Source organism: Toxotes jaculatrix, chromosome 14 (genome assembly GCF_017976425.1).
Source record: "Toxotes jaculatrix isolate fToxJac2 chromosome 14, fToxJac2.pri, whole genome shotgun sequence".
Lineage (NCBI taxonomy): Eukaryota > Metazoa > Chordata > Actinopteri > Toxotidae > Toxotes > Toxotes jaculatrix.
In genome coordinates this window covers 3,887,280-3,912,272 of record NC_054407.1, presented here as the reverse complement: position 1 = coordinate 3,912,272, position 24,993 = coordinate 3,887,280, and the positions used below count along the sequence as shown (strand labels likewise).

Sequence of the window (24,993 nt, the reverse complement as noted above, 5' to 3'; positions counted from 1 at the left end):
GTGACCTGTTGGGGGTTTCACCAAGAGTCCTCTTTATAAACAAAGCCCCACTGCCAAATATGGAGGGGTGTTTCAGGGTCCAAGAATGTTATTGTGTCTGAGCTGGGTTAGGAGTACATGAAGGGAGGGGGTTAATGAGTGGCGGAGAGTAATATAGAAATCAGCGGGTCAGAGTCTTATCAGTGACGGGGTTGGTCTCCTGACGAGGCCATATTAGGTCCTCCATGATGTGCAGTGATTAATCATAGGTATCCTCAAGCAGCCAGGGGAGCACAACTAAATCTTTAAATAGACAAAGGGAGGAACTCCTTTCTCATCATCCCGTAAGTATGTCTCTGATGGAGGAACAAAGCATGTAATCTTTTTATCTAGAAGGTCAATAAAAGTGTTTTCCAGTTATCAGAGGGCAAATATATATATTAGTTATGTGAACAAAACTTAAAGAAAACATCTTTAAGATATGTTGATGTATAATTCCATCATTTTTCCTTAATGGTACTATCTACATGTCACTGTGCAGCAGAGAACAACAACAAAATCATAATTAGAAACTACATATGGAAAGAAATGAGAGAGAAAAAAGTAGACATCATTGATGTCTCTGGGAACAGCAGCAAATAAAATCAATAAGATAATTCACATTCTTTGCATGGTTCACACTAATACAGAGCACTTCATTCATGTAAACTACTGCTGTTGTTGCCCAAACACAAGGGAAGGCAGGAGAGTATCTGGGGGGATATTTTAGAGAGGTAGCCAGTGTCATGTATAGGTCTGAATTACCCAGAGGGCTTAAGTGGAGCTGCAGTATGGTATTGGTAACAAATTGTACTTAGTTATCGTAGACTTTGGGGTAACATAAACAGCCATCAGATACCGAGTGGGGTGGTCTAAATAAAGAACAATAGTCTGTGAGATTAACCAGGCGACAAGTGCCAGGCAACACAGACAGAGGTCTGCCACAGGTGACATGCTTGAGATTCACTGAAAGTCAGTAATGATTACGCACAATAGAGGGCGGTGCCAGCATGTTATGCTCCAATGTGATGCCAAGGTCACTGTGGAAGCCTTCTCCCATTATCAGGCAGCAGCTAGCAAAAGCTGGCTCCTCGGTTACAGTCCTGTTGACGTGGCATTGTGTCTTTGAGGACAAAGATAACTGTGTGAAATTCCTGCTGGGAACCCAGCACTGATTGAGGAGAACAGCCTCGGGGGGCTTTCACGAGCCCGCCTTCCTTCTGCATCCAGCTCAGCTGTTGCAGATGATGGCTTCGCATCGGGCTCTGCCTCATATACATTCACCCAGAGTGACAGGTATATATGCCCCGGCCCATTACGTTTGACTGTTCCATTTAAGATGCCTTTCCTATATGATCTGATATGTTCTCCATCAACAGATGATGGCATGTTGAGAACCTCTCTCTCCAAATGTAAATATAAAGCCACCAAGCTGCTGTTCATTAAACTTACTCATTTATACTCCATGAACAATTCACCTAAACCACTACTGAATAGTTTCAGACTTATAAAACATAACCAATGAACCTATACAACATACTTTGTATAGCAAATACAATGCACAGTCATTCACCAGCAACAGTGAACACAGCCCCTTCAAAGGTTAAGAGATAAAAGGAGGGTCAACAGCTGCTGACAAGTGCTCAGATTATTTCCATTCTGATAACTTCCCCGGCCCTGTTACTGACAGCTGGTGTCAGGGTGCCAAATGGAAGTGAGAGATTCCATGCCCCTGCTAAAGACCAAGTGAAGATAACACTGACCTTCTGGGTCAAACCACTACTCATTAAAGGAAACATGATTTAAATGCTTTGTTTATGTCCCAACAAAGGCACATTGTTCGCCACATGTATGTAATTAAATACAAATTGGGGGGGGGGCGAATATTTCGAGGGTTTCTCTCCTGGAGGATGTCTTTACAATAGACACCTACAGCTGCAGTGTGTCAGCAAGTTAGAGACCAGTGTTCACGGTAACGTCGAAGTCTTATCTTTGAATTGGAGAGAATTGGAATTGAACTGGAGAGACCTAGGTCAGGACTGCATGTGTCAAACCTTTTATTAACTGCATCACCAATGTGTTAGACCGGTCAGTGCAGTAATAGAGTTTGTAGCATATATAGTTGTATAGTAGCAGCAAGTCGTCGCAGCAAACAGTTTTTTGTGTTGTTTCTTGTTGTGTCACAGATGATTGCTCTTAACTCCTGAGATAAGACCATAAGCATCATATACCATGTTGAAGGTGGTCTAATTATAGAGGCAGGGAATTTGTTCCATCTTTGGTCAGTCATCTCAGATGTCCCGTTAATCATGCTGATAATCCTCAGCACATACTGAGCTGTACGTGGTGCACCTCTTTAAACATAGGTGTGAATGTACTTTCATTAGCTCATAGATACCTGCTCGACCACTCAGGGAGTTAAGGACATGACATGTAATAAGAGAAGAGACAGGACTCCCTGAATTTCACACTGAGGGAGTCTGGGGCCTCCCTCTCCTCCCTCCACCTGCCTCACATCATTATTTAATCTCCAGCAGCAGCAGCAGCAATGACTGAGAACTCACACCAGCACCAAGACACAGCTCTACACAGACAGGTAAGGACAGCACAGTCAGCTGAGGGTATAAACACCACTGCAAACTACCTGAAGTGATATTACTCAAAACAGCTTCACTTTGATTTCTATTGCTGATGATCTTACAATAATTCTTTTCCTAAAAGATATTTAAAAATTTATATAAAGGGGCTTCATCTAAAAAAAAAAAAAATCCGTCCAGCTTAATATGTTTAATCATATTTAAATGTACAATGAAATGTAAGGAAATCTGAGACATCTATGATAATCTATCACTGGATCTTTAGACTTTGGTCCAATTGTACTTATTATGTTTTATAACAAATATATCATTTATGTCATCAGACTACTTCCTTTTATTTTTCTATTTTCAAGAGCTAGACGTGTAGGATTGTTTAGCCTTGACAGAGGTATATGCTCTACTGAGTGCCATTCTAGTTTTTGTTTTTTTTTTAGTATATGATTAATGATTCTCTGAAATCCTCCCTGGGCCTTTGGAGGAACAGGCAGACGTGAATGGGGATTCACTGACCAGCTGAATGTGATTATACGAGGGATTATGGTAGGCCTGAGTGTAAGCACTGGTTTGCTGTTGACCTTGAGGCCCAGGCTCTTGGGCTTTTTGGAAGCTCTATTTCAGGAACAAGAGATTTGATTTATCGGTCTCTGTTTTAGCCATCGCCTCACCTCGACTTTCTAGTTTTCAGGCGCTCTGATGCCACACTTCAGGGGTTCACTGAGTGTTGCTGACGCCTGGTGTACAGCTGTGGTTTTGAGAGTGACACAAGTATTAATTTTCACAAAGTCTGCTGCCTCGGTTTTAATGATGGCAATTTGCATATACTCCAGAATGTTATGAAGAGTGATCAGATGAATTGCAAGTAATTGCAAAGTCCCTCTTTGCCATGAAAATGAACTTAATTCCAAAAAAAAAAAAAAAATTCCACTGCATTTCAGCCCTGCCACAAAATGACAAGCTGACATCATGTCAGTGAGTATCTTGTTAACACAGGTGAGAGTGTTGTCGAAGACAAGGCTGGATATCACCCTGTCATGCTGATTGAGTAAGTGTAACAGACTGGAAGGTCAAATCATTGCTCTCCCTCTGTTAACCATGGCTACCTGCAAGGAAACGCGTGCAGCCATCACGGCTTTGCACAAAAAGCGCTTCACTGCTAATAAGATTGCAGCTAAATCAACCACGTATTGGATGATCAAGAACTTCAAGGAGAGAGGTTCAACTGTTGTGAAGAAGGCTTCAGGGTGCCCAAGAAAGTCTCATCAAGCGCCAGGCACGTCTCCTAAAGTTGATTCAGCTGCAGGATCGGGGCACCACCAGTGCAGAGCTTGCTCAGGAATGGCAGCAGGCAGGTGTGATTGCATCTGCATGCAGAGTGAGGTGAAAACTTTTGAAGGATGGCCTGGTGTCAAGAAGGGCAACAAAGAAGCCACTTCTCTGCAGGAAAAACATCAGGGACAGATTGATATTCTGGTACAGGTACAGAGATTGGACTGCTGAGGACTGGGGTAAAGTCATTTTCTGATGAATCCCCTTTCTGATTGTTTGGGGCATCCGGAAAAAAGCTTGTCCGGAGAAGAAAAGGTGAGCTCTACCATCAGTCCTGTGTTATGCCAACAGTAAAGCATCCTGAGACCATTCATGTGTGGGCTTGCCTCTCAGCCACAGGAGTGGGCTCACTCACAGTTTTGCCTAAGAACACAGCCATGAATAAAGAATGGTACCAAAACATCCTCCAAGAGCAACTTCTCCCAACCATCCAAGAACAGTTTGGTGACAAACAATTCCATTTCCAGCCTGATGGAGCACCTTGCCATACGGCAAAAGTATTAACAAAGTGGCTCGGGGAACAAAACATCGAAATTTTGGGTCCATGGCCAGGAAACTTCCCAGACCTTAATCCCACTGAGAACTTGTGGTCAATCCTCAAGAGGCAGGTAGACAAACAAAAACCCACAAATTCTGACAAACTCCAAGCACTGATTATGCAAGAATGGGCTGGCATCAGTCAGGATGTGGCCCAGAAGTTGATTCCAGGGCGAATTGCAGAAGTCTTGAAAAAGAAGGGTTAACACTGCAAATATTGACTCTATTGACGCATAAACTTAGTGTAATTGTCAATAAAAGCCTTTGATGCTTATGAAATGCTTGTAATTATACTTCAGTATACCATAGTAACATCTGACAAAAAGATCTAAAAACACTGACGCAGCAAACTTTGTGAAGAACAAATCGTGTCATTCTCAAAACTTTTGGACACGACTGTACATCATAATTTACCTCGAAACATTTTAATCAATCTCACTCCACTTGTCTTAATGGATGGATATAAACTGATGGTAGTTACCTTAGTTTTAATACTATTAATAAACATTTGTATGCATATTTATATAAATCATGTCACATTTATAGATATAAAATTCAAAAGACAACCAGTATAACTTCTTTGTTGATACTGACCAATCAAAACTTGTTGCTCTACAATGTCACACAAACCCACTCATTCTCAAAAGGAAAAGGAAGAATACAATGAAGTGCAACAGCTTACTGAGATTTTATTAAGCACTACAGGTAGTGAATAGTGATAATTGAGGGGATCTAGGGTACGCAGCAGGAAAAAGTATTTCTGAAGGCTCCAAAGCTTCACTCCTCATCAAAGCCTTTCTGTTGCAGCCAGGAAAGTTGGAAAGAAAGAAGAAGAGAAACAGCTCTCATCAGATTAGTACTGCTTTAGTACCACAAAGCAATATATTCAATGACAGACTAATATACTCTGAAGCGCAGCAAATGGCAGGACGCAATTTGCGCTAATATTTGACCAGCAAAGTAGCGTACAAGTTAAATGCAGCCATCAGGGGGCAGCATGTGTCGGGGTCAGATGCTGTGCACCTGCTTACAGAACGCATGCTTCTTACCTTGGAGCCCACATCACGGCTCTTGGCGCGCAGCTTGTTGACCTGAGACTCAGCGATGTCGGCTCGCTCTTCAGCCTCGTCCAGCTCGTGCTGCAGCTTACGGAACTTGCCAAGATGAACGTTAGCTTGTTCCTCCTGTTGAAGTTAAATGAAGCAAACTAATTAAATCAGTTGAATCAAACTAATTATAGACTGAAAGGGGGAGAAGCCTTATGAGGACAACACTCATTTCCACACTTACCGCCTCCTCAGTGCTTCTCTTGTAGGATTTAACTTTCAGCTGCAGCTTGTCTACCAGATCTTGGAGTCGGGCAATATTCTTGCGGTCCTCCTCAGTCTGTGGAAATAGAAGATGAGGTTACAAACTTAATTTCCTTAAAAAGAATTTTTCACCACACATTCAGATTAATGAAGCTACCGACAGTTCATGGTACATACCTGGTAGGTAAGTTCCTTGATGCGGCGTTCATATTTACGGACGCCCTTCACAGCATCACTGCTTTTTTTCTGCTCCATTTCCACTTCAGTTTCCAGCTCCCTCACCTGGTCAGGTACAAGATTTTGCCAGTAACCTTCCTAATAACCTATTCAACATCGCTTGCTGAGCAAAAATAACTCACGTTACAAATGAAACAGAAATACTCACCCTGGCCTCCAGCTTCTGTATCTGCTTCTTGCCTCCCTTCATGGCGATCTGTTCAGCTTCATCCAGACGGTGCTGCAGGTCTTTGATGGTTTGCTCCATGTTCTTCTTCATACGCTCCAGGTGAGCGCTGGTGTCCTGCTCTTTCTTCAGCTCCTCTGCCATCATGGCAGCATCAGTAATGGCCTTCTTGGCCTTTTCCTCTGCATTTCTGCACTCCTGTGCTGCATCTTCTACTTCAGTCTGAAGCTGGGATGTATCAGCCTCCAGCTTCTTCTTGTGATTTATCAGGCTGGTATTCTTTTATTATGCAAATAAATCAATTGCATTATACAGTGTCCTATAAGGCAACACAAAAAAAACAATAAAGAGAAAATCTAGTATCTGCTTTACCTGTGAGTGCAGCAGCTGCACCCTCTCACTAACATCCAACAGCTCTTGCTCAGCAAGTTTGCGGCTTCTCTCCGTTTGCTCCAGAGCAGCCCTCAGTTCTTCCACTTCAGCTTGAAGCAGGCTGTTACGTCTCTCAACAATGGCGATGTTTTCCTTCATATCATCGTTGGCTCGCAGGGAGTCATCAAGCTGCAGCTGAGCATCCTGGAAAATTTTCAAAGCCTCCAGTTATAAAAGTCTCATAGTAATGATGGCAGCAGAACTGAAAGGTTACGTTTGCCTTTTTTTTTTTTTTTACCTTCAGATGTGAATGAACAGCCTTTAGCTGTTTCTGGGCCTCAGCTGCCTGCCTGTTGGCCTGGCTGAGCTGGATCTCCATCTCATTGAGGTCTCCCTCCATCTTCTTCTTCAGACGGAGGGCCTCATTCCTGCTGCGAGTCTCGGCCTCAAGAGAGCTCTGAAGAGTGTCGACCGTCCTCTGCAGGTTCCTCTTGCTCTGCTCCATCTCTTCATCTTTCTCAGCTATCTTACGGTCCATGTCTGCCTTAATCTGGTTGAACTCCAGCTGGGCTCTCAGAATCTTGCCTTCCTCATGCTCAAGAGAAGCCTTAGATAGACATCAGGATTTAGCAAACCATGTATATTTTCAGCTTCATTTTGAAACTATGCATATACACTCACCAAGTACTTTAATAGGAACACCTGTACACCTGACAATCATGTGGCAGCAGTACAGTGCATATATCATGTTGATACAGGTCAGGAGCTTCAATTAATGTTCACATCAAACATCAGAATGGAGAAATAATGCGACTGTGGGTTGATTATTGGTGTCAGACTTGTTGGTTTGAGTGTTTCTGAAGCTGCTGATCTCCTGGGATTTTCACTCACAACAGTCTCTGGAGTTTAACTCAGAATGGAGCCAGAAACAAAAACCATCCAGTGAAGCAGCAGCTTGGAAACACCTTATTGATGAGAGAGGTCAGAGTTCAGACTGGTTGGAGCTGACAGAAATGCTGCGCTAACTCAGATAACCCCTTTGTACAATTGTGCTGAACAGAGAAGCTTCTCAGAATGAACAACATGTTCAACCTTGGGATGGATGGTCCCACTAATACCAATCAGTCATGGTCTGAATGTCTCAGTCTGTCTGAGTATTGTTGCTGACCATGTTCATCCCTTCATGGCCACAGTTCACCATCTTCTAATGGCTACTTCCAGCAGGATAATGCTCCATGTCACAAAGCTAAAGTCTCAAACTCACAGGAAAGTTTCCAACATCTGGAATCAATGTCATGAAGAACTGACGCTGTTCTGAGAGAAAAGGGAGGAACTACCCAAGTGCACAGTGACTGTATATATGTCTGTGAGAAACTAACTGGAAATTGAAGTTTCAGTCTTACCTCTGCTTCCTCAAGGGCAGAGTGAATCTCACTCTTTTCCTGCTCCAGCTGCTTACGGACCTTCTCCAACTCATGAATGGTTTTTCCTCCCTCACCAAGCTGCTCAGTAAGGTCAGAAATCTCCTCTGTGTATGGAAACAGTCGTATTACATTGGCTTTTTTGGCCCCTGAAAATTGTATGGATTGTGTGCTGAGACAAACTGGCTCATATGTTACCCTGCAGATTCTTGTTCTCTCTCTTCAGAGTCTCCAGTTGGTCTAGAGATTCTTCATAGGAGTTCTTCAGTTTGAAGAGCTCAGTGCTCAGAGACCTGGCTTCCTTCTGAGAGCTCTCCAGCTCACACTGACACTCCTCATATTTCTGCTTCCACTCAGACAGGACCTACACATTGAGATACAAGTTGTACAAGTTTAAAGTTATCTGCTGAATTCGAATCTGCTAAGTTTCTCCACAGTGTTTAGCTGATGAGTATTATTTGAGGAGACTCTATCTGCAGCCTAGTGAAAGCCTTATTTCACCAGGCTAAGGAAGCAGTTATTGTATCAATGAACTGTAATTGATTTCCCAAATGTATCGTCTTTAGGAGATATGATATAGTTTTTTCTTTAGGATAGAAAATATTCATACTTTGTCAAAGTTTCTTTGCTTCTTGTCCAGAGCGGCAGCAGCAGCATTAGACCTCTCCACATCCACCATGAGATCTTCAATCTCATTCTGCAGTCTGTGTTTGGTCTTCTCCAGAGAGGAACATTTAGCATTCACTGCCTCAACAGCCTCCTCAGCCTCCTGCAGACGCTGAGCCAGCTTCTTTCTGAAAATGAAACACAGTTGTTACCTCGAGTGTTCAAGAGGTATTTTTACAAGACCTTTGAGATGAATCTGCTGGACTCACTTGGCCTCCTCCAGTTCCTCAGTCCTCTGGATGGCATCAGTTTCATACTTAGTTCTCCACTGAGCCACCTCAGAGTTGGCCTTGGACATGCTGCGCTGCAGTTCAGCCTTGGCCTCCTGCTCCTCCTCATACTGCTCCCTGAGCAGGTCACAGTCGTGACGAGAAGACTGCACTGCATGGGCTAATGCATTCTTGGCCTGGATTAATATGGATAATGGGAGTATTTCTGTTGGACTTGCAACTATTTTTGAGAACACATCTTATCTTCATACCTTTATTTCCTCCTCTAGCTGTCTTTTCAGATCTTCAAGTTGTTGATTGTAAGAATTCTTTCCTCTAGTCAGCTGAGAAATAAGAGATTCTTTCTCCTCCAGCTGTCTTGACAGCTCATCTAGAAAGGCAAACGTTTCAGAGTAGCATTATTCTATGTTGAACAAGTTTGTTATATCAAGTGAAATGAGCATAATACGAACCATTCTCCGCTTGGAGCTTAGCTCTCTGGGTGGTGAAGTCATTAAGGGATCTCTGATATTCATCACACTTGTTTCTGTATTCATTCGATTGATCCTCCAGAGTTCTGCAGAGCTTCTCCGAGTTAGTCTTCAAAATAAACATACCATGGTTCACAGGCACTGTTTCACATTATTCAAGTACAACAGGGCAACATTTAATGTGAACGGCCTAAAACTGTCTGCTTCTCCAGACATTTACTGTTGTTATTTTGCATTATTATTATTAGCTTACAGATGCAGAAGATGTTTATGTATATTTTAACCCATCTCAGTTAAATGAGTGGATAAGCAGCTGGACACATGATGCAGCAATACCTCACTACTGCCATCCCTACCTTCTATATTAAGAGGACCAGTTTTAAGTTTTTAAGTTACACATACACAGCTTAATATTGCCTCACCTCTAGGAATTAAGTTGTCTTTAAAGAAAAACAATGACCGGGTTTGCCAGTCGGTTCCACCAGTGTGGAGATTTGCCTTGAGCATCTTCAAGCACACGTACCTTGCCCTTAACTACTTGCTCCATACTGGAAACCACATCATCCAGTTCCAGTCTGAGCTCACTCTTCTCCTTCTCCAGTTTCTGCTTGACTCTCTGCAGGTTGTCAATCTGCTCTCCCAGGTCAGCAACACTGTCGGCTTGTTTCTTCCTGAGCGTGGCAGCGGTGGCTTCGTGCTGCAGAGTGGCTTCTTCCAGGTCTCTGCGCAGTTTCTGGAACTCAGCCTCCCTCTTCTTGTTCATCTCAATCTGGGCAGCTGTTGCTCCACCGGCCTCCTCCAGCCTCTCACTGATCTCCTCCAGCTCTCTGGACAAGTCTGCTCTCTGCTTCTCCACCTTGGCTCGGGCAGCTCGCTCTGCCTCCAGCTCTTCCTCCAGCTCTTCTACACGAGCCTAATGTCATAAATACATTTTTGAATGCAGCAAAATTCGTTACACTTGCTTGAGACCCGATGGTGAACAGTTTTGGGTTTTTTTTGTTTTTTTTTACCTGCAACTCTTTCAGTTTCTTCTGGAGTTGAGTGATTATGGACTGTTCATCTTCAATTTTGCCATTCAGCTGACTGATTTCAAAGTCCTTCCTGCAGTGTAGTTGTTTAGTCAGTTTTCGTTCATTACAACAGGTGTTATTGAATAACCAATGTAAAAATGAGTTTGTACTTTTTCAGGCGCTCCTCCAACTGCTGCTTGTCATTTTCTAGATCCATTACAGTCTCCTGGGTCAGCTTTAAGTCTCCCTCCAGCTTTCTCTTTGCTCTCTCGAGGTCCATCCGAACCTTCTTCTCTTGCTCGAGAGACCCTTCAAGCTTAATGTGATATGATTACAACATTTATTAATAGTTTGATTATTAATACTTCCTACAACCTAATTATTGATTATGATATGATTCTTACATCATCCACTTGCTGCTCCAGCTTGGCCTTGGCCTTGGTCAGAGTGTTGACTTTGTCTTCTTCACTCTGCAGGTCATCCAGTGTTTGCTGATGAGCTTCCTGTAAGGCTTTCTTTTCCTTGGTCAGCTTGGCAATGATTTCTTCCAGAGCCGCCATCTCCTCAGTCAGGTTCTTTACCTACGGCCAGAAGACATTTTTATCAACAATTATACAGATTATATTTGGAACAGAGAATAATGTTCCTGTTAGTGTTTGTGGTACCTTGTTCTCAGTGGCGTGCTTCTCTTTCTCCACTTTAGCCAGAGTCAACTCTAAGTCATCAATGTCTTTCTTTAACTCAGAGCACTCATCCTCCAGCTTCCTCTTCTTAGCTGTGAGTTCAGCGTTCATCTCCTCCTCATCCTCCAGCCTTTCTGTCAGCTCTTTGAGTTTGGCTTCCAGCTGGATTTTGTTTTTAATCAGCCCCTCACATCTTTCTTCAGCATCGCAGAGATTATCTTGCTCCTGCCAAATGTTTAATCTCATTAGTGAATACTGTAATGATGTGTTCAAAGGAAAATGTCACTGTAGTGCCCTTCTCACCGCTTGAACTTGGAGCTGCAGGTCGTTCTTCTCTTGGAGGAGTGAGACCATTTTCTCCTCTAGTTCCTTCCTGCGAGCTTCAGACTTGGCGTAAGCCTCTTTCAGCTTCAGGAATTCTTCCTTCATGTTGGCCATCTCCTTTTCTGCCTCAGCAGATCTCAACAGAGGTTTAATCTTAAAGAACAGCTTCATCCAGGGCCAATTCTTGACCCCCATAAAGGAACGGACATTCCACTGGATCACCAGTAAAGCATCTCTAGAAGATTATTTTTTTAAACATAACAGAAGGTTTTAGTTAAATACATTAATCACAAACCACTAACTGTTGATATTTTAATGACCAACCACAGCTTGGCACCTGCGTTCCACCATCTTCTGATACTCAATACGAGACAATAGACCACGGGATCTGGCTTGAATGGCAGTGATGATTTTGGAGAGACGCTCGTCTCTCATCTCCTCAAGCAGACCCAGCAATCCGGCCTTAAAGAACACCTGAAAAGAGCAATGGGTGTTTTACTTTCTTTGCCATCGTCTTCATCATCTACTGGAATCATTTACCACATTTGGTCACTTTTCCCTAAAGCAGAAAAACTTCAGACAGTACCTTGGTATGTCCAAACTTGTACTGATTGTGATCAATATCCAGAGACCCAAGGAGTTTCTCAGCTCCCTTCCTGCTGTCAATGAACTGACCCTCAGGGATGGCAGCAGGATTCAGGATGCGATATCTGGAAAATCAAAAAGAGAAAATATCTTGCAGCATCATATTTCAATTTGTTTGGAACAGCATGTGACTGAAAGGAGACATTACCTCTGTTTGAAATCTCCGTAGAGGATCCTGTTGGGGAAGCCCTTTCTGCAGATCCTGATGCCTTCCAGCACACCGTTACAGCGCAGCTGGTGCATCACCAGAGGGTTCTCCATGGCCCCAGGAGTCTTGGTCTCATTGGGGATGATGCAGCGCACAAAGTGAGGGTGAGTGGACCTCAGGTTGGTCATCAGCTTGTTCAGGTTCTCCTTTAATATGGTGAGTCATACATTTACACATACTGGTTTACTTTCATGTGCAAAATGCCACATCCTTGAGTAAAAACAGTCATCGTACCCTATGAAGAGCGGACACAGTCTGAAATGATGACCCCTTCTTTTTCTTCTCTTTTTTACCTTCAACACCTTCAGCCATAACTGCTCAAAAACAAAAAAGGTGTAACATTAGACCTGTACTAAATAACTATTGTAATCTCAAAGAAGAAATTCACACCATTGTACCTGAGTCTGCTCCAGCATAATTTGCGAAGAGGGTAGCCAGCAGCTTGAGAGTAGACTTCTGGTAGAGTCCTACAACAGTCTCATTCAGAGGATCCTTGTTCTTTACCAGCCAGTTGTTGATATTATAGTCAACAGTACCAGCATAATGAACCAGGGCAAAATGAGCCTCTGGTTTCCCTTTGACAATTCTGGGCTTCTGGAAATTACTGGATTTCCCCAGATGGTTGTCATAGAGCTTAGCTTTGAAGGTGGAATCAGTGGCTTTGGGGAACATGCACTCCTCTTCAAGGATGGACATGATACCCATGGGCTGAGGACACAAAACATGAGTGGTTGTGAAAATGGACCACGGGTTTCTTTATTTTATTCATGGCTGAACATGTAATAACCTGGTATCTCACCTTTTCAATGAGGTCAATACAGGCCTGCAAATCCATACCAAAATCTATGAAAGTCCATTCAATGCCCTCTTTCTTGTACTCTTCCTGCTCCAGCACAAACATGTGGTGGTTGAAAAACTGTTGCAGCTTTTCATTGGTGAAGTTGATGCACAGCTGCTCAAAGGTGTTGAACTGGAAAGAAATAAAAAGTGAAAAAATTATTTATTATGCTTTTTATCTTTATTATTCAAATTAAGCGTGAACGAAGTCTGGTTTACTGCAGATAACTCACATCAAAGATCTCAAATCCAGCAATGTCCAGCACACCAATGAAGTACTGGCGAGGCTGCTTGGTCTCCAGTGACTGGTTGATTCTCACTACCATCCACAGGAACATCCTTTCATAAACAGCTTTGGATAGAGCTCCAACAGCATAGTTCACCTGTAGAACAGGGAATGTATTTAACCTCATGTATACTAAAGTATAGTTTCATGCAACTATTTAGACCCTGAAAAGAAAGCCATGTTGAGAACGCATGCTGTTCCTTTATTCATTGCAGAGCATTTCCCTTATTGATAACAAGGATTTAAGACAAATTCCCTTATTTCTCACCTGGGCGACAGTTTGTCCCTTGGTGACCCACTCATTTCCTACTTTGACTCTCGGGTGACAGAGACCTTTGATGAGGTCAGCAGAGTTCAGGCCCATCAGATAAGCTGCTTTGTCAGCATCTGAAGAAGGAAAATGAACACTGTGAAACTCTGAGCTGGTTCTGGGCCAACCTGACAAACAGAGCCTCTCTTACCTTCAGTGCCATCTGCCTCTGCCTGCTCCTCTCGCTGCTTCTGCTTGAACTTCATGTTGCCATAATGCATGATGGCACCAGTCAGCTTGTAAACAGAGTTTTTCTCCTCTTGAGTAAAGCCCAACACATCAAAGGCGCTCTGTGGAAGAATAACGTCTCAAAATCTTTGTAGGTGATGCAATTTTGATGAAATTCAGAATAACAAAAAAAAAAAAAAAAAAAAAAAAAACCCTTAATAACTGTCTTAATAGTGCTCATATTAGACCAAGAGGAATGAGAATGAGTGAGAGCCTGACATCTGTTGCCATCAGTTCCTCTGCATCATCAATGGAGGCCACTTGGGTTTCCCCCTGAGAGATGAAGGCATAGTCATAGGGATTATTTGTAATCAGCAGCATCTCTGGAGGACACACAGAGAGAGACAGGGAATAAAGGTCAGACAAACAGACAGCCTTATGTTTTCTTTTTACTCTTTCCTTCCTAAGAACATGGCTCTGTACTAACCCAGAATTTCAGGCTTCTTTTGGGACAGAATCTGGTAGAAAATGTGGTAATCTCTCTCAGCCTTGAGCTGGAAGATCACACGAGACTTCTCCAGAAGGTCTGACAATTGACAAATGCAAGAGAGGAGATAATAACAGGAGTTAAATCAACTATGTTACAAAACATAAATAGTATTTGTAGTATTAGTGTAAGTGTAATAAGGATTTTGGTTCTTACAGGTTTCAATATCAGCAGAGGCTAACTTTCCCCTGACATCAAAATGAATTCGGATGAATTTACCCTGAAAGGATAAAGTTTGCATTTATAAAGATGCCTTGATATCTGCCACTGCTACTGACTGCTTTCATGGGAACAGATTACATAATATTCACAACCCAGTCACACAAACATTAGATATTCACAAATCTAGAGGAGTTGTCATTCCTGATGGTCTTGGCGTTACCAAAGGCCTCCAGAGCAGGGTTGGCCTGGATGATTTGATCCTCCAGGGTTCCCTGTCACACAGAAACATTGCGTGTGCTTAATCTGTAATGCATGTTTGAGGCTACACACTAAAGACACTTCAGCAGCCTCTGGTGGCATCAAGTGATATTTTTTAAATTTTTGAAAGTCTGAACAACCTCCTAATCTACAAACGATACAACACAATTTAAGCCAATTTAAGTAAAAATCAGGAAAGAAGTTTAAGCCATTTTTGGTGTTGGATTTGTCCCCAGTGCACTGAGAAGATATCTTAGCAGATCAAATCTATTCCATTTAAGTTACAAGAGGTAAGAGTTGATAGCAATACTGATCTTTTTGATGTATACCTGTGTTATCTTTCGTTCTAGTCAGTTTAAGGCCCCACAGAACTCCTCCAACAAATCCCATATTTGACAGAGCTTATTATTCACCTTGTCTTTGAGGTTGGGGTCTTTCTTAATGCCTCCAGCTGCAATACTTGCAAAATACTGGATGACTCTCTTGGTGTTGACAGTCTTTCCTGCACCAGATTCTCCACTGTAAATGCAAAGTCAGTGATCAGTACTTACAGTGACATAATGCAGAGCAATATTTCAGAGAATAAAGTGTAATGGATGCTTTTTAGGTATAAGACATTACGTACGTGATCAGAATTGACTGGTTTTCACGGTCTACGAAAAAAAAAAAATCAAATTAAAATTTTGCTAGTGTCAGGTTTCAGCAAGGTTTTATATATAAAGCAGTATCTGTATTTTCAGTCCGTACCAGCCAGCATGTACTGGTAGGCATTGTCAGAGATGGAGAAGATGTGAGGAGGAGCTTCACTCCTCTTCTTTCCTCTGTAGGCAACAACCACCTCTTGGTTGTAGACTGGCAGCCACTTGTAGGGGTTGACAGTCACACAGAACAGCCCAGAGTAGGTCTGAGAAACACATTTTCAACATCATTAGCATTTTGGCTTCAGTTCTCTACCATTTCTAAATTCAAACTTTGTTATGTTTTTGATTCTCTTTCACTGTCCCATCCCTAAAAATGGTCCCTGTGCTTTTGGCCTTAGGTCCACTGAGTTGTTTCTGCTCGTATTTTAAAGTGAAAACTAATACTTCTAAGAATAGGTGTAAAATGAAACATGTACACATCTTCTGTGAGTGTAAAAGTACTGTTCTATCACATCTTACTTTAGGGTTTGTGGAACCAAACCCCTTTAAACCACACTCTGAGCACACAGCAGAGTTTAATGCTTGGATCTACCCACATAGATCATCCACGCTGCGTATCGTTCTTTGAGGTTAAACAGCACAGCTGGTTCGTGGAGGAAGGTCAGCATGGCCATGTCCTCGATCTTGTCAAACTTTGGGGGATTCTGCTGCAGAATCTGAGAGTCTTTGACAGTCACAGTCTGAGGAAAACGAATTCACATGTAACGGTCACTAAATCGTCACATAGAAGTGTTGTTTTTATGAGAGAGTACGCAAAACACTCAGGCAACCTGATTGTCGTCAACATTGCTGGCGTAGCATTACAAAGCATGCCACACAGAGTTATTGCCAGATGGCAGCAATGGCACATTTCATCACTCAGCTGCTCAGTGCAGTTACTGGAGACACTTTAATTGCAGCAGCACTCAGGGTCCCATCTGAATTGTATTCACACTCACTCAAGGATAGACGGTTTAAATCACGCATAGATTTACACTCAGATTAACACTTGCTCCCAGACAAGGACTCACACATAGACTCGCACTCAAACGCAGATCTAATGTGTTCCTTGTGCTGCTCTAAGTGGCCCTGCTGACTGAACGGGTTGGGTTAGGTGGGTTAAGGCAGCAGTTACATTTATTTGATATGAAAAAAATGACCTTTTCATTGAGAATGAATTCATTCACAGACATTTGGGAGATTTTTAATTTTATCTCTACAAATTTACAAACTTTGTCCACATCCTGTATTGTACTTCTGGGATTTCACAGATTATTATTTTATTATATTTATATTTATGTTTGCATTATGTTTCCTCTATGTCAGCTCTGTGATTACATTCATGTTGACATGTTAAGGTTAGACTTCAGGTAATTAAGGTCAGACTTTTGATAGTAATTTAATCACTGCACCTATGATAAGACCATTTGTGTTGTTAATAGTAAAAACTAAACGTCAGACTGTTTAAGTGTAACCACTGACCTTCCCATTCTGTGTTTCTACAGTGACCTTGTCTCCATCTCGGCTGGTGATGGTTGCCTTCACAAACTCTTCCACTGGATCCGGGACAAAGCATTCCTTCTTTATGTCGAAGGGACGCGTGGAGGCCTCCATACGCTCCCTGTCCGACTTCCTCAGGTATGAGGCAGCTGCCCCGAACACAGCCATCTCTGCGTCCCCCATGGCTGCACTGATGTACACACGGTCATTAGAGATGAGTAAGGCTTCACCACTTCACTCCTTTCCTTTGTATTTGGATTTTGACCATTTAAACAAATGTCTAAATCCCTTCTATAAGGATCCATAGGATCTTATATTTTCTGATGAGCTACTGACGACCGTTGGCCTATTATATCAGTCTTTCATATTAAGATATGAATTGGAGAATTTACCTGTGTGTTCAACTCAGATGACAGGTGGGCTCAGGCTTCAGAGAATAAATCAGTGATCCACCTGCAGTGAGCAGAGAGAAATATGAGTCAGATATTCTGAGGTTATAGTAAAACGTGAATGTGAATTAGTTTGCTCACACCAACATCAGTGAGAATAACAGGTCTCTTGTTTTAGTTTAGTTTGTCTGACCAGGTTAGTTTAGTTAGCCTATGTTAGCCATGTTTCAAATTTAAAATGTTCCTTCTCATCGCCTCCCTTTTATTAAAATGAGATCAATGTGAAAAATGGGTTACTTTTAATTTAGGCAGTAGAGAAAGACACAGTATGAAAAAATGGCATCTATGAATACACAACACAAGCAGATATGCAGACTTACAGAGGCCAGGTGAAGAAGAAGCAGCTGCTAGACCTGCAGGGTAGGCAGGGATCAAATATATAACCCCAGATAACCCTGCCTTACAAGGCCAAGGGCACCACCCTGACCTGCTGACAAATACACACACACAAACACACACATCAACAGGTACACTGCTTCCACACATACCACTACGCCCTCACACACACACCCATCACTTTCATCAGTTATGACAGGGCTCTCTATGGCTCTCATGATGTCTGGCTGCCCTCTCTGCTTGTTTGTCTCTACCTCTCACGTCCAAATAATGTGATTTTTCGGGAGCAGCGCCAGGAACTTTCTCTGGCATAACTTGTCCATGACTCACCCAAGCATAAACTCTTCTATCTCTACTTCTACCACACTTTTTTTCCAAGCGAGGACTGGCCGTGGACAGAAACCAGATTCCATTTACTGCCTGTGAGGAGGAGCAGAGAGGGGCATGGTATGACAAGAAAGGTATTTCTTTTTTAATTGTTAAAGAGGTCGAAAGTAAGTTTATCTGCTTGTAGAATTTATATCAAGTTCATATTTATTTTCAATTCATTCATTAATCTGCTGGCTGCCCACTAACAGCCATGGTATGTGGTATGTGGGCAACTGTGACCAGTTGGTAAGGAAAGTATTTTTGATTGGGGAAAAGAAAAAAAAAAAAAAATCACGCACTGCCTAAAAGCGTAGGAGAAACTGCCCATCATTTTCTATCACAGTGTACAGCCAAAAAAAAAAATACACAAAAAAACATTATTAATAAATGCAACAGTGCTGTGTCAGAGTTTTTGGCATGCTGGACTTTAAGGCAGCTGGACTTGCTTGAGGTTCTTGAAGACATTTCACCTCTCATCTGAAAGCTTCTTCAGTTATGACTGACTGGTGGGGAATCCAGGTATTTACCTTATTATCTTACCCCTCAACAACATCAAGTAATGTGTAAGGTGAATACCTGGACTCCATTTATAACTGGAGAACTACCTCACCAGCTCTTTTACCCTGATGTGTGACCGCCGAGATACTCGAACACCTCATCGGGGCGAGCTCGCTTACATCTGTTCAGGACAGAGAAATCTGGAGGGCTCACATCTGGAGAGTATCATGAATCCAGCTGGTGGTGGTTTATGCTTAATGTCATTCACAATCTATTATTCAACCTTTCTTTGTCACCCAAACATTATTCCCTGCCCTTCATCATCATCATCTTGTACCACATTCCTGTCTTTCTATATAACCTGTTTATTGACCTTCATCTCCCACTATGCCTGTGTTACACTGATGTCCTCATCTGTAAACAGTTGAGCTGAGCTGAGGAACATTTAAACTTCCTAACCTATGTTGTCACCCTCTGATGTTAATACAGTCTGTGCCACTTCACAGCTTCACCTCTCTGCCACCAATGTCTAAGGCTCCCTAGCAGGGATCTTAGATTAGCTGTGATTTATAGGGCTCACTCCCTAAACATCTCTTAAACCGATGGGGTCAACGTTAAAAGTCTTTATTAAATAAAGCTTCTGCACTCGTGTTGCTTTGTGTCTTTCATGACTGGGATAAATCCAGTGACCTTGTTGTGAGGCCACTGCATCACTGTGCTGTCCAACACAGTCTTCAACCTGCCCATATGCTGGGGGCAGCAGTGTGTGTGTGTGTGTGGGGGGGGGATACCGGACATCTAAAAGCAGCGGAGGGATGTGTTGTGTTGAAAACGTTTACACGTTTTATTTGCAGTTTGCTCCTGGGTGCACTACAGCTACGTGGTGCGTACCCAAGAGCAGAGCCATCCTGCCAAGTCAAAATATTTCTATTTGAAGTAATGGTGAAATTAACGAGATGAGTAACTCCTGACAAAAAGCATAGGATGCTTTAATTTGCTATGCTTGGTAGCAAACAGCTGCACCCCTCACATGTCATTGGACTGATTTGCTGGTCTATTTAGAGACCTTCACCTGCTTCAGTCATGCTCTGTTTGTGCAGCATCAGGGAGGGTCTTTATTTCTCAGTTAATTCCCACAGGGAGGTTATTTCAGAAGGACCCCATAGTTCTAAAACTTTATTCCAGGTTACTATAATTTATTAATGTAGTACAGAAGTCAACATTAATATCCATTTGTACAGTTGCTTGAGCAGAAGTTCAACAAACTCTTCTGCCTTTACTACCACCCTGGCAGAAACTGTACAGACAGGCGTTGCATACTGTCAGCAGGTGCTAACTGCCTTTCAGCTCACGTCTCCCTCAATGACAGCAGCGTTAAGTGGCTTGGTGATACCTATAAATTAACAGTCTTCTCTCAGCCAGGCTTTAGGTCTATTATATACACTGTAGGCTGGTCGAGCTACATGCCGTTGGCATCCTGACAGCAACCACTACTGACAGCTCACTGACAGCTCTATCACGACCTCCTACATGCAGCTCTAAGGGCCGATGAAATAGGGCTGACACACACAGGGGCAGACTTCAGAGAAACCAGAACTGACTGATGAAAATTTGAATTTGCCTGCAGCCAGATTCTAACACATCAGCTGTTCAAGAATCAAGAGTCTTTATTACCATTATAAGAACACAACAAAACTTTGCAGAGATTCCGGGCACACACATAAATAACACAAACATCAAAACAAAACAAAACAAAAATAGAAAACACAAAATAAATAAAGTGCAGCTTAGTGCCAGTCCCAGTCTATGAAATGAGTGCAGTACCTGTGAGGTGATCACAACTTCAGGGTAAAACTGACTCACAGACACTGTTGTTTATACTGTAGTTCTAACGGACATTCCTTAGATTAAATATTTTAACATTAAACAATGATGAAGAAAATAATTAAAACATTAACGTGCATTCCAATCCAGAAGACATGCATGTGCCTGTGTATTTTGACATTGTAAATCACGAGGTACAACAAAGTCACTGTGCACCTGCAAGTCACAAGGCAGGTGCCGTTTGGCAAATTAGAGGATAATGGACACACGTGTTAAAGCCCAACAGTTAAGCACCACAGGCCTCCATACTAAGCCTCAGGTCTGGAGGAAACCAAACATTGCTCATCACCTACCCAGAGCCATCCCATCAGTGAAGCACACTCTTGGTTGAACTTCATGTATACACAATACAGACATGAAACACAGTTCGGCACTGGATTTAGCCCACTGATAGCACTGATAGCAACAGTAGATGGATGTATCACACATGCTGAGACTGTATCGTGCCTTCATTTTATATCCACAGCAACGTTCTCTCATTGACTTTGTGACAGAGCAACAACAGGAAGGTTCTCCTTGTCTCATCACTGAACAGGAAACTTCAGCCATGAAATCAGTGTGTTCATGGTGATTCATGAACTGTGACAGAGAGGTTTGCAGGAGAGATGGCTTTACTATCCCTCTTTCACAGAAAAGATTATTTCTGAGCATCAGAAACATGTAGGAGAAAACATAAGCAGCCAAAACTGATCAGTCCTCGCGGTCCCCATATGATACCTCTGTGGCTCCCACAAGCTACGCTGTAACACACAGCTATAAATTCAGCTTTACACACTCCTCCAGTCCACAACACTCACACTGACAATTTGACTAACCAGTTTAAGGTGAGTTTAGCAATACCTTCTTCGATTTCTCCTTCTTCTTGTGTTTTTCTTTTCATTTTTTTCTTTGCATCCTCCTCTCGTGAAGAATCAGATGAGCTGCTGTAGAAGCTATAGATGAGGTGAGCGTTCTCCTCAGCGGTCCAGATGATGCAGAAGATACATTAGCAGTCGTCCCTTTCAGGAATGTGAAATCAAGAAATTGTGATTTAAATAAAAACTATACAATGTAAATACCCTGCACAAGCATGATCAACAAGTAAGTAAGTAAGTATCAACCAAATCAGGGAAGTTGCACATACAGTGTGTTATATCAGTATGTCCATTACTACTTACATGGTGTTTCGCTTTTTGCTGAGCTGCTGTCATGGTGGGTGCAGCTGCAATAAGCCAAGACAGAAACAAGTCATACATCACAGTGTTAGACTTGTACAAAGCAGCTTTACTTGACAATCTGTCATCCAAGTCTAATGAGACCAAAAAACATGGGCATTCTGCTGTTTTGGTGTTCTACCATGGGAAACGCAGAAACCTGACAGCAACAGATTTCACTCTATTCCACTTAACAGCAGACACTTCAGCCATGCTTATTCACAACATAATTAGCTTGGTGTGTGTGACAGGAATTGTTTGCCTCCTTAACAGGCTACTGTTAGCACTGACAACATGACTGTACTGACAGTATGCAACATGTAAGTCACTGTCAGATACTTTAAATGCTCCTCTAAAACATTTTGCATGTTTTGAGGGAGGCAGAACCTACAGACATTCAGCAGAGCATTTATTATGCACAACATTAAAAGATGAGATGGTACAGATTATTGTAAGGTAATGCTGGATCAACACCAGAGAGGTCACAACTGACAATCTGGAAACTGTTGAGGGAAGGTGGCTGGTATATATACTACAGGTGTAATGGGGAAATGTAAACAGGTTAGTGAGTGGGTAGAGGGTGGCAGGAACACTGGGGTTGCAGCAAAGGAAGAGGAGGTGGCTTGATCTGGAATGAAAGGAGAGAGAGTGTCAGTTAACGACAAGATATGAGGACAATTAAGATCCGGCTGAATATTGGCATTCTAAAACACTTGGGAAATCAGTTCCTGGATGCAAAGATCATCTCACCTTACTGACTGTGTGGCAAAGCTCAGTACATCACCCTCAACTTTCCCTCTTCGCACGACCTCAAACATCAGACACAGTTAAGTATTTTCGTGGTCTGTATTGCTTTTATTCCCATCATGGTCTGGTAACTTTCTTAATACTTTCTTACAACCAGACAAAAGGGCAGTATGAACATGCGTTGGAGCAATTGATAGGTATTTCCTAATTAAACCACTTGAGATGAGATTCCATAGATTCACAGTTTGTGTCCTAATAACCTATAATAAATGAATAAGCTATTTCCTGTTAGATATGGACTCTTCTCTGCTCCCAGGAAATGATAAACTGACACTAAAGTACAGTGGCAAGTGGGACGAGAGCAATTCCAGCTACTAGTTTCTCTTATCAAAAGAAACACTGTGGGCATTTCTAACCTATTAAACCAACTTTTACAGTTACCTCTACACTCCCGGTCCACTCCTAGACAGTGAGTGCTCTATCCATAGAAAGCTGCACCCACCACTGTTCTCTCATCATTTTGGTATTAGGCATGTATAATGTTTATTAATACTCTGAGAGTGATGGATATTAATAAACCTTGTGTTTGATACCTCGCCTGACCCCCACCGCCTTCCGCTGCATGGTCAGACCACACAAACAGTGTGTGAGCCTGTTTACTGGTCACACTATCAGTGGCACTCTCAGCCTGATAGCAGCCCGGGAGATAAGAGCTCACTTTAACCAGAACTGGGCTGAGCCGTGCACAGACACTGTCCTGGGGAAAAAACACAGACACAGAAGTTGTATAATACTCTCTCATCATACTGAATATTTGCCAGTGGTCAACATGTGGTGAAAATGACACCTCGCCAGTGGTTTCCTACCATCTTAGGGGACTTTTAAATTGCTCGAGCTAAAGAGTTTTACTTCTAATGGATATAGCAAATCACATACCTTTGGGTGTCAGGGACAGGCTGAAGTTGTGGCTAGTTGAGCTACAAACACTCCTGTTCATACACTGTGCCTCCTACACCGAAGCACCTTTTCCTGTGGAAAAATGCTGTTCCGAGAGCAGAGAGACCTGCTGCAGACAGAGTGGAGATCATGAATGGAGATGACCTGACATTAGTATACATGAAAGCATGGCAGGATAACAGCAACACTCAACGGGGCAATAATATGTAGGAAGTATCAAATGTGTCTTTACAGATTATAAGATAATCACACACATCCATTTCTCCATTTCAGCAGTTGACATTCACAATCATGGAATAATTGATATCAACACACAACATTATCTGTGTAATACTGTTTCCAAAGTGTGTAAAAGAATCACATATATAGAGGAAGATGCTTTCTGGCAATGAATGATGGTGGCAGTTATTGATTGTAGTTATTACTGATAATTATCATTAGTGTTACTGGTGAGATTGGGCGTGACTTCTCCTTTTGGATATATATTGTACATATCTCAATATACCTACCACTGTCCCTGTTCTATTGCTGATGCTGGTGCTGCTGTAACATAACAATTTCCCTTACAGGATCAATAAAGTCTTGAACCTGTCAGCGGCCAAAAAAAAAAGATTTATATTTATTAGACATACTCAGATGCAGACAAATGATCACACTGCAGCATTCTGGTTCATTTCTGGACTGATTCCAACCATTTCATCCCTATGAATGATTTAGACCCAAAAAGATGGGAAACTAGGGCCCAGGTTTAAAAATACCAGAATTATCCCTGAATACTTACCTGTTCTACTATTTACAGTTAGTGTTCACTCATTGTATTTTTCACATATCAAGCTTATGTGGTAAGAATGAACCCCCGGTCTCCATCCAGCACGTCCATCCATGTCCTTCCTTTCTGGCTCTCTGCTTTGGAACATTTTCAGCAGCAGGACAGGGCAGAGCAGATTAGGCAAGCAGCTGTTTGTGTTGTCAGTCAGTGTTTTATGGTGGATTAGAGGTGAGATCCTACAGCTGACAGTTCCTCTGGCTGCCTGGACACCACACCACAGATACCAGGCCCTTCAATGGATCTAAACTGGGAGAGGCAGCACAGGGAGGGGCGGGAATGTGGTACTACAACCTGCTTCATTTAAGTAATGACACAAATGAAACTAAGTAAACTGTGAAAACAGAAACAGTACCTGAAAGATCTAATTCACACAGTGGACCTTTATTTGCAGAGCAATCCGGCCAATAAAACACTGATATTTTTTTCAAGAAGTATCTGCATATATGAGTGACAGTGTCTGAATAAAACAACTAGCACAATGATTATGGTGCTAGTCATTACAAAACACTTGTATATGGTCAGAGTGCTGAGCACAGTCACCTTTGTGGTTAAACACTTATGTTTGGTTGTGGTAGTGTGTCTTCACTGCACTTCCTAGAGGAGACCTGTCAGTCCAACAATGAGAGGGAGTGTTTGACAAAAGATTAAGGCAGCACACACTTTCATGACATAATAATGTGATATGCATCAGATGACCCTGTTAGCAAAGCTGTTTGGACACCAAACACTGATGATAAAGTTAAATATTTAAATATGTGTCTGT

General features: G+C 42.3%; 1 protein-coding gene across 1 annotated transcript; it reads right to left on the bottom strand.

Moving 5' to 3' along the window:
- Window positions 1–5,154: 5,154 nt before the first annotated feature.
- LOC121192943 (myosin-7-like) lies at window positions 5,155–17,813 on the bottom strand. Its single transcript, XM_041054977.1, has 39 exons — window positions 17,738–17,813; window positions 17,361–17,421; window positions 16,951–17,158; window positions 16,026–16,169; window positions 15,536–15,692; window positions 15,414–15,441; window positions 15,202–15,307; window positions 14,710–14,802; window positions 14,525–14,588; window positions 14,309–14,407; window positions 14,101–14,204; window positions 13,805–13,943; window positions 13,612–13,730; window positions 13,291–13,440; window positions 13,020–13,190; window positions 12,619–12,928; window positions 12,455–12,534; window positions 12,161–12,366; window positions 11,954–12,077; window positions 11,705–11,841; window positions 11,347–11,602; window positions 11,026–11,268; window positions 10,765–10,941; window positions 10,531–10,676; window positions 10,361–10,451; window positions 9,874–10,263; window positions 9,333–9,459; window positions 9,132–9,250; window positions 8,860–9,056; window positions 8,595–8,778; window positions 8,183–8,348; window positions 7,967–8,091; window positions 6,862–7,170; window positions 6,564–6,767; window positions 6,174–6,470; window positions 5,966–6,070; window positions 5,769–5,864; window positions 5,528–5,662; window positions 5,155–5,276 (listed from the first exon to the last, which is right to left on the bottom strand). The coding sequence occupies exons 3-39, from the start codon at window positions 17,149–17,151 to the stop codon at window positions 5,256–5,258; spliced, it is 5,820 nt and encodes a 1,939-aa protein (XP_040910911.1). The 5' UTR covers window positions 17,152–17,158; window positions 17,361–17,421; window positions 17,738–17,813; the 3' UTR covers window positions 5,155–5,255.
- Window positions 17,814–24,993: the final 7,180 nt, after the last annotated feature.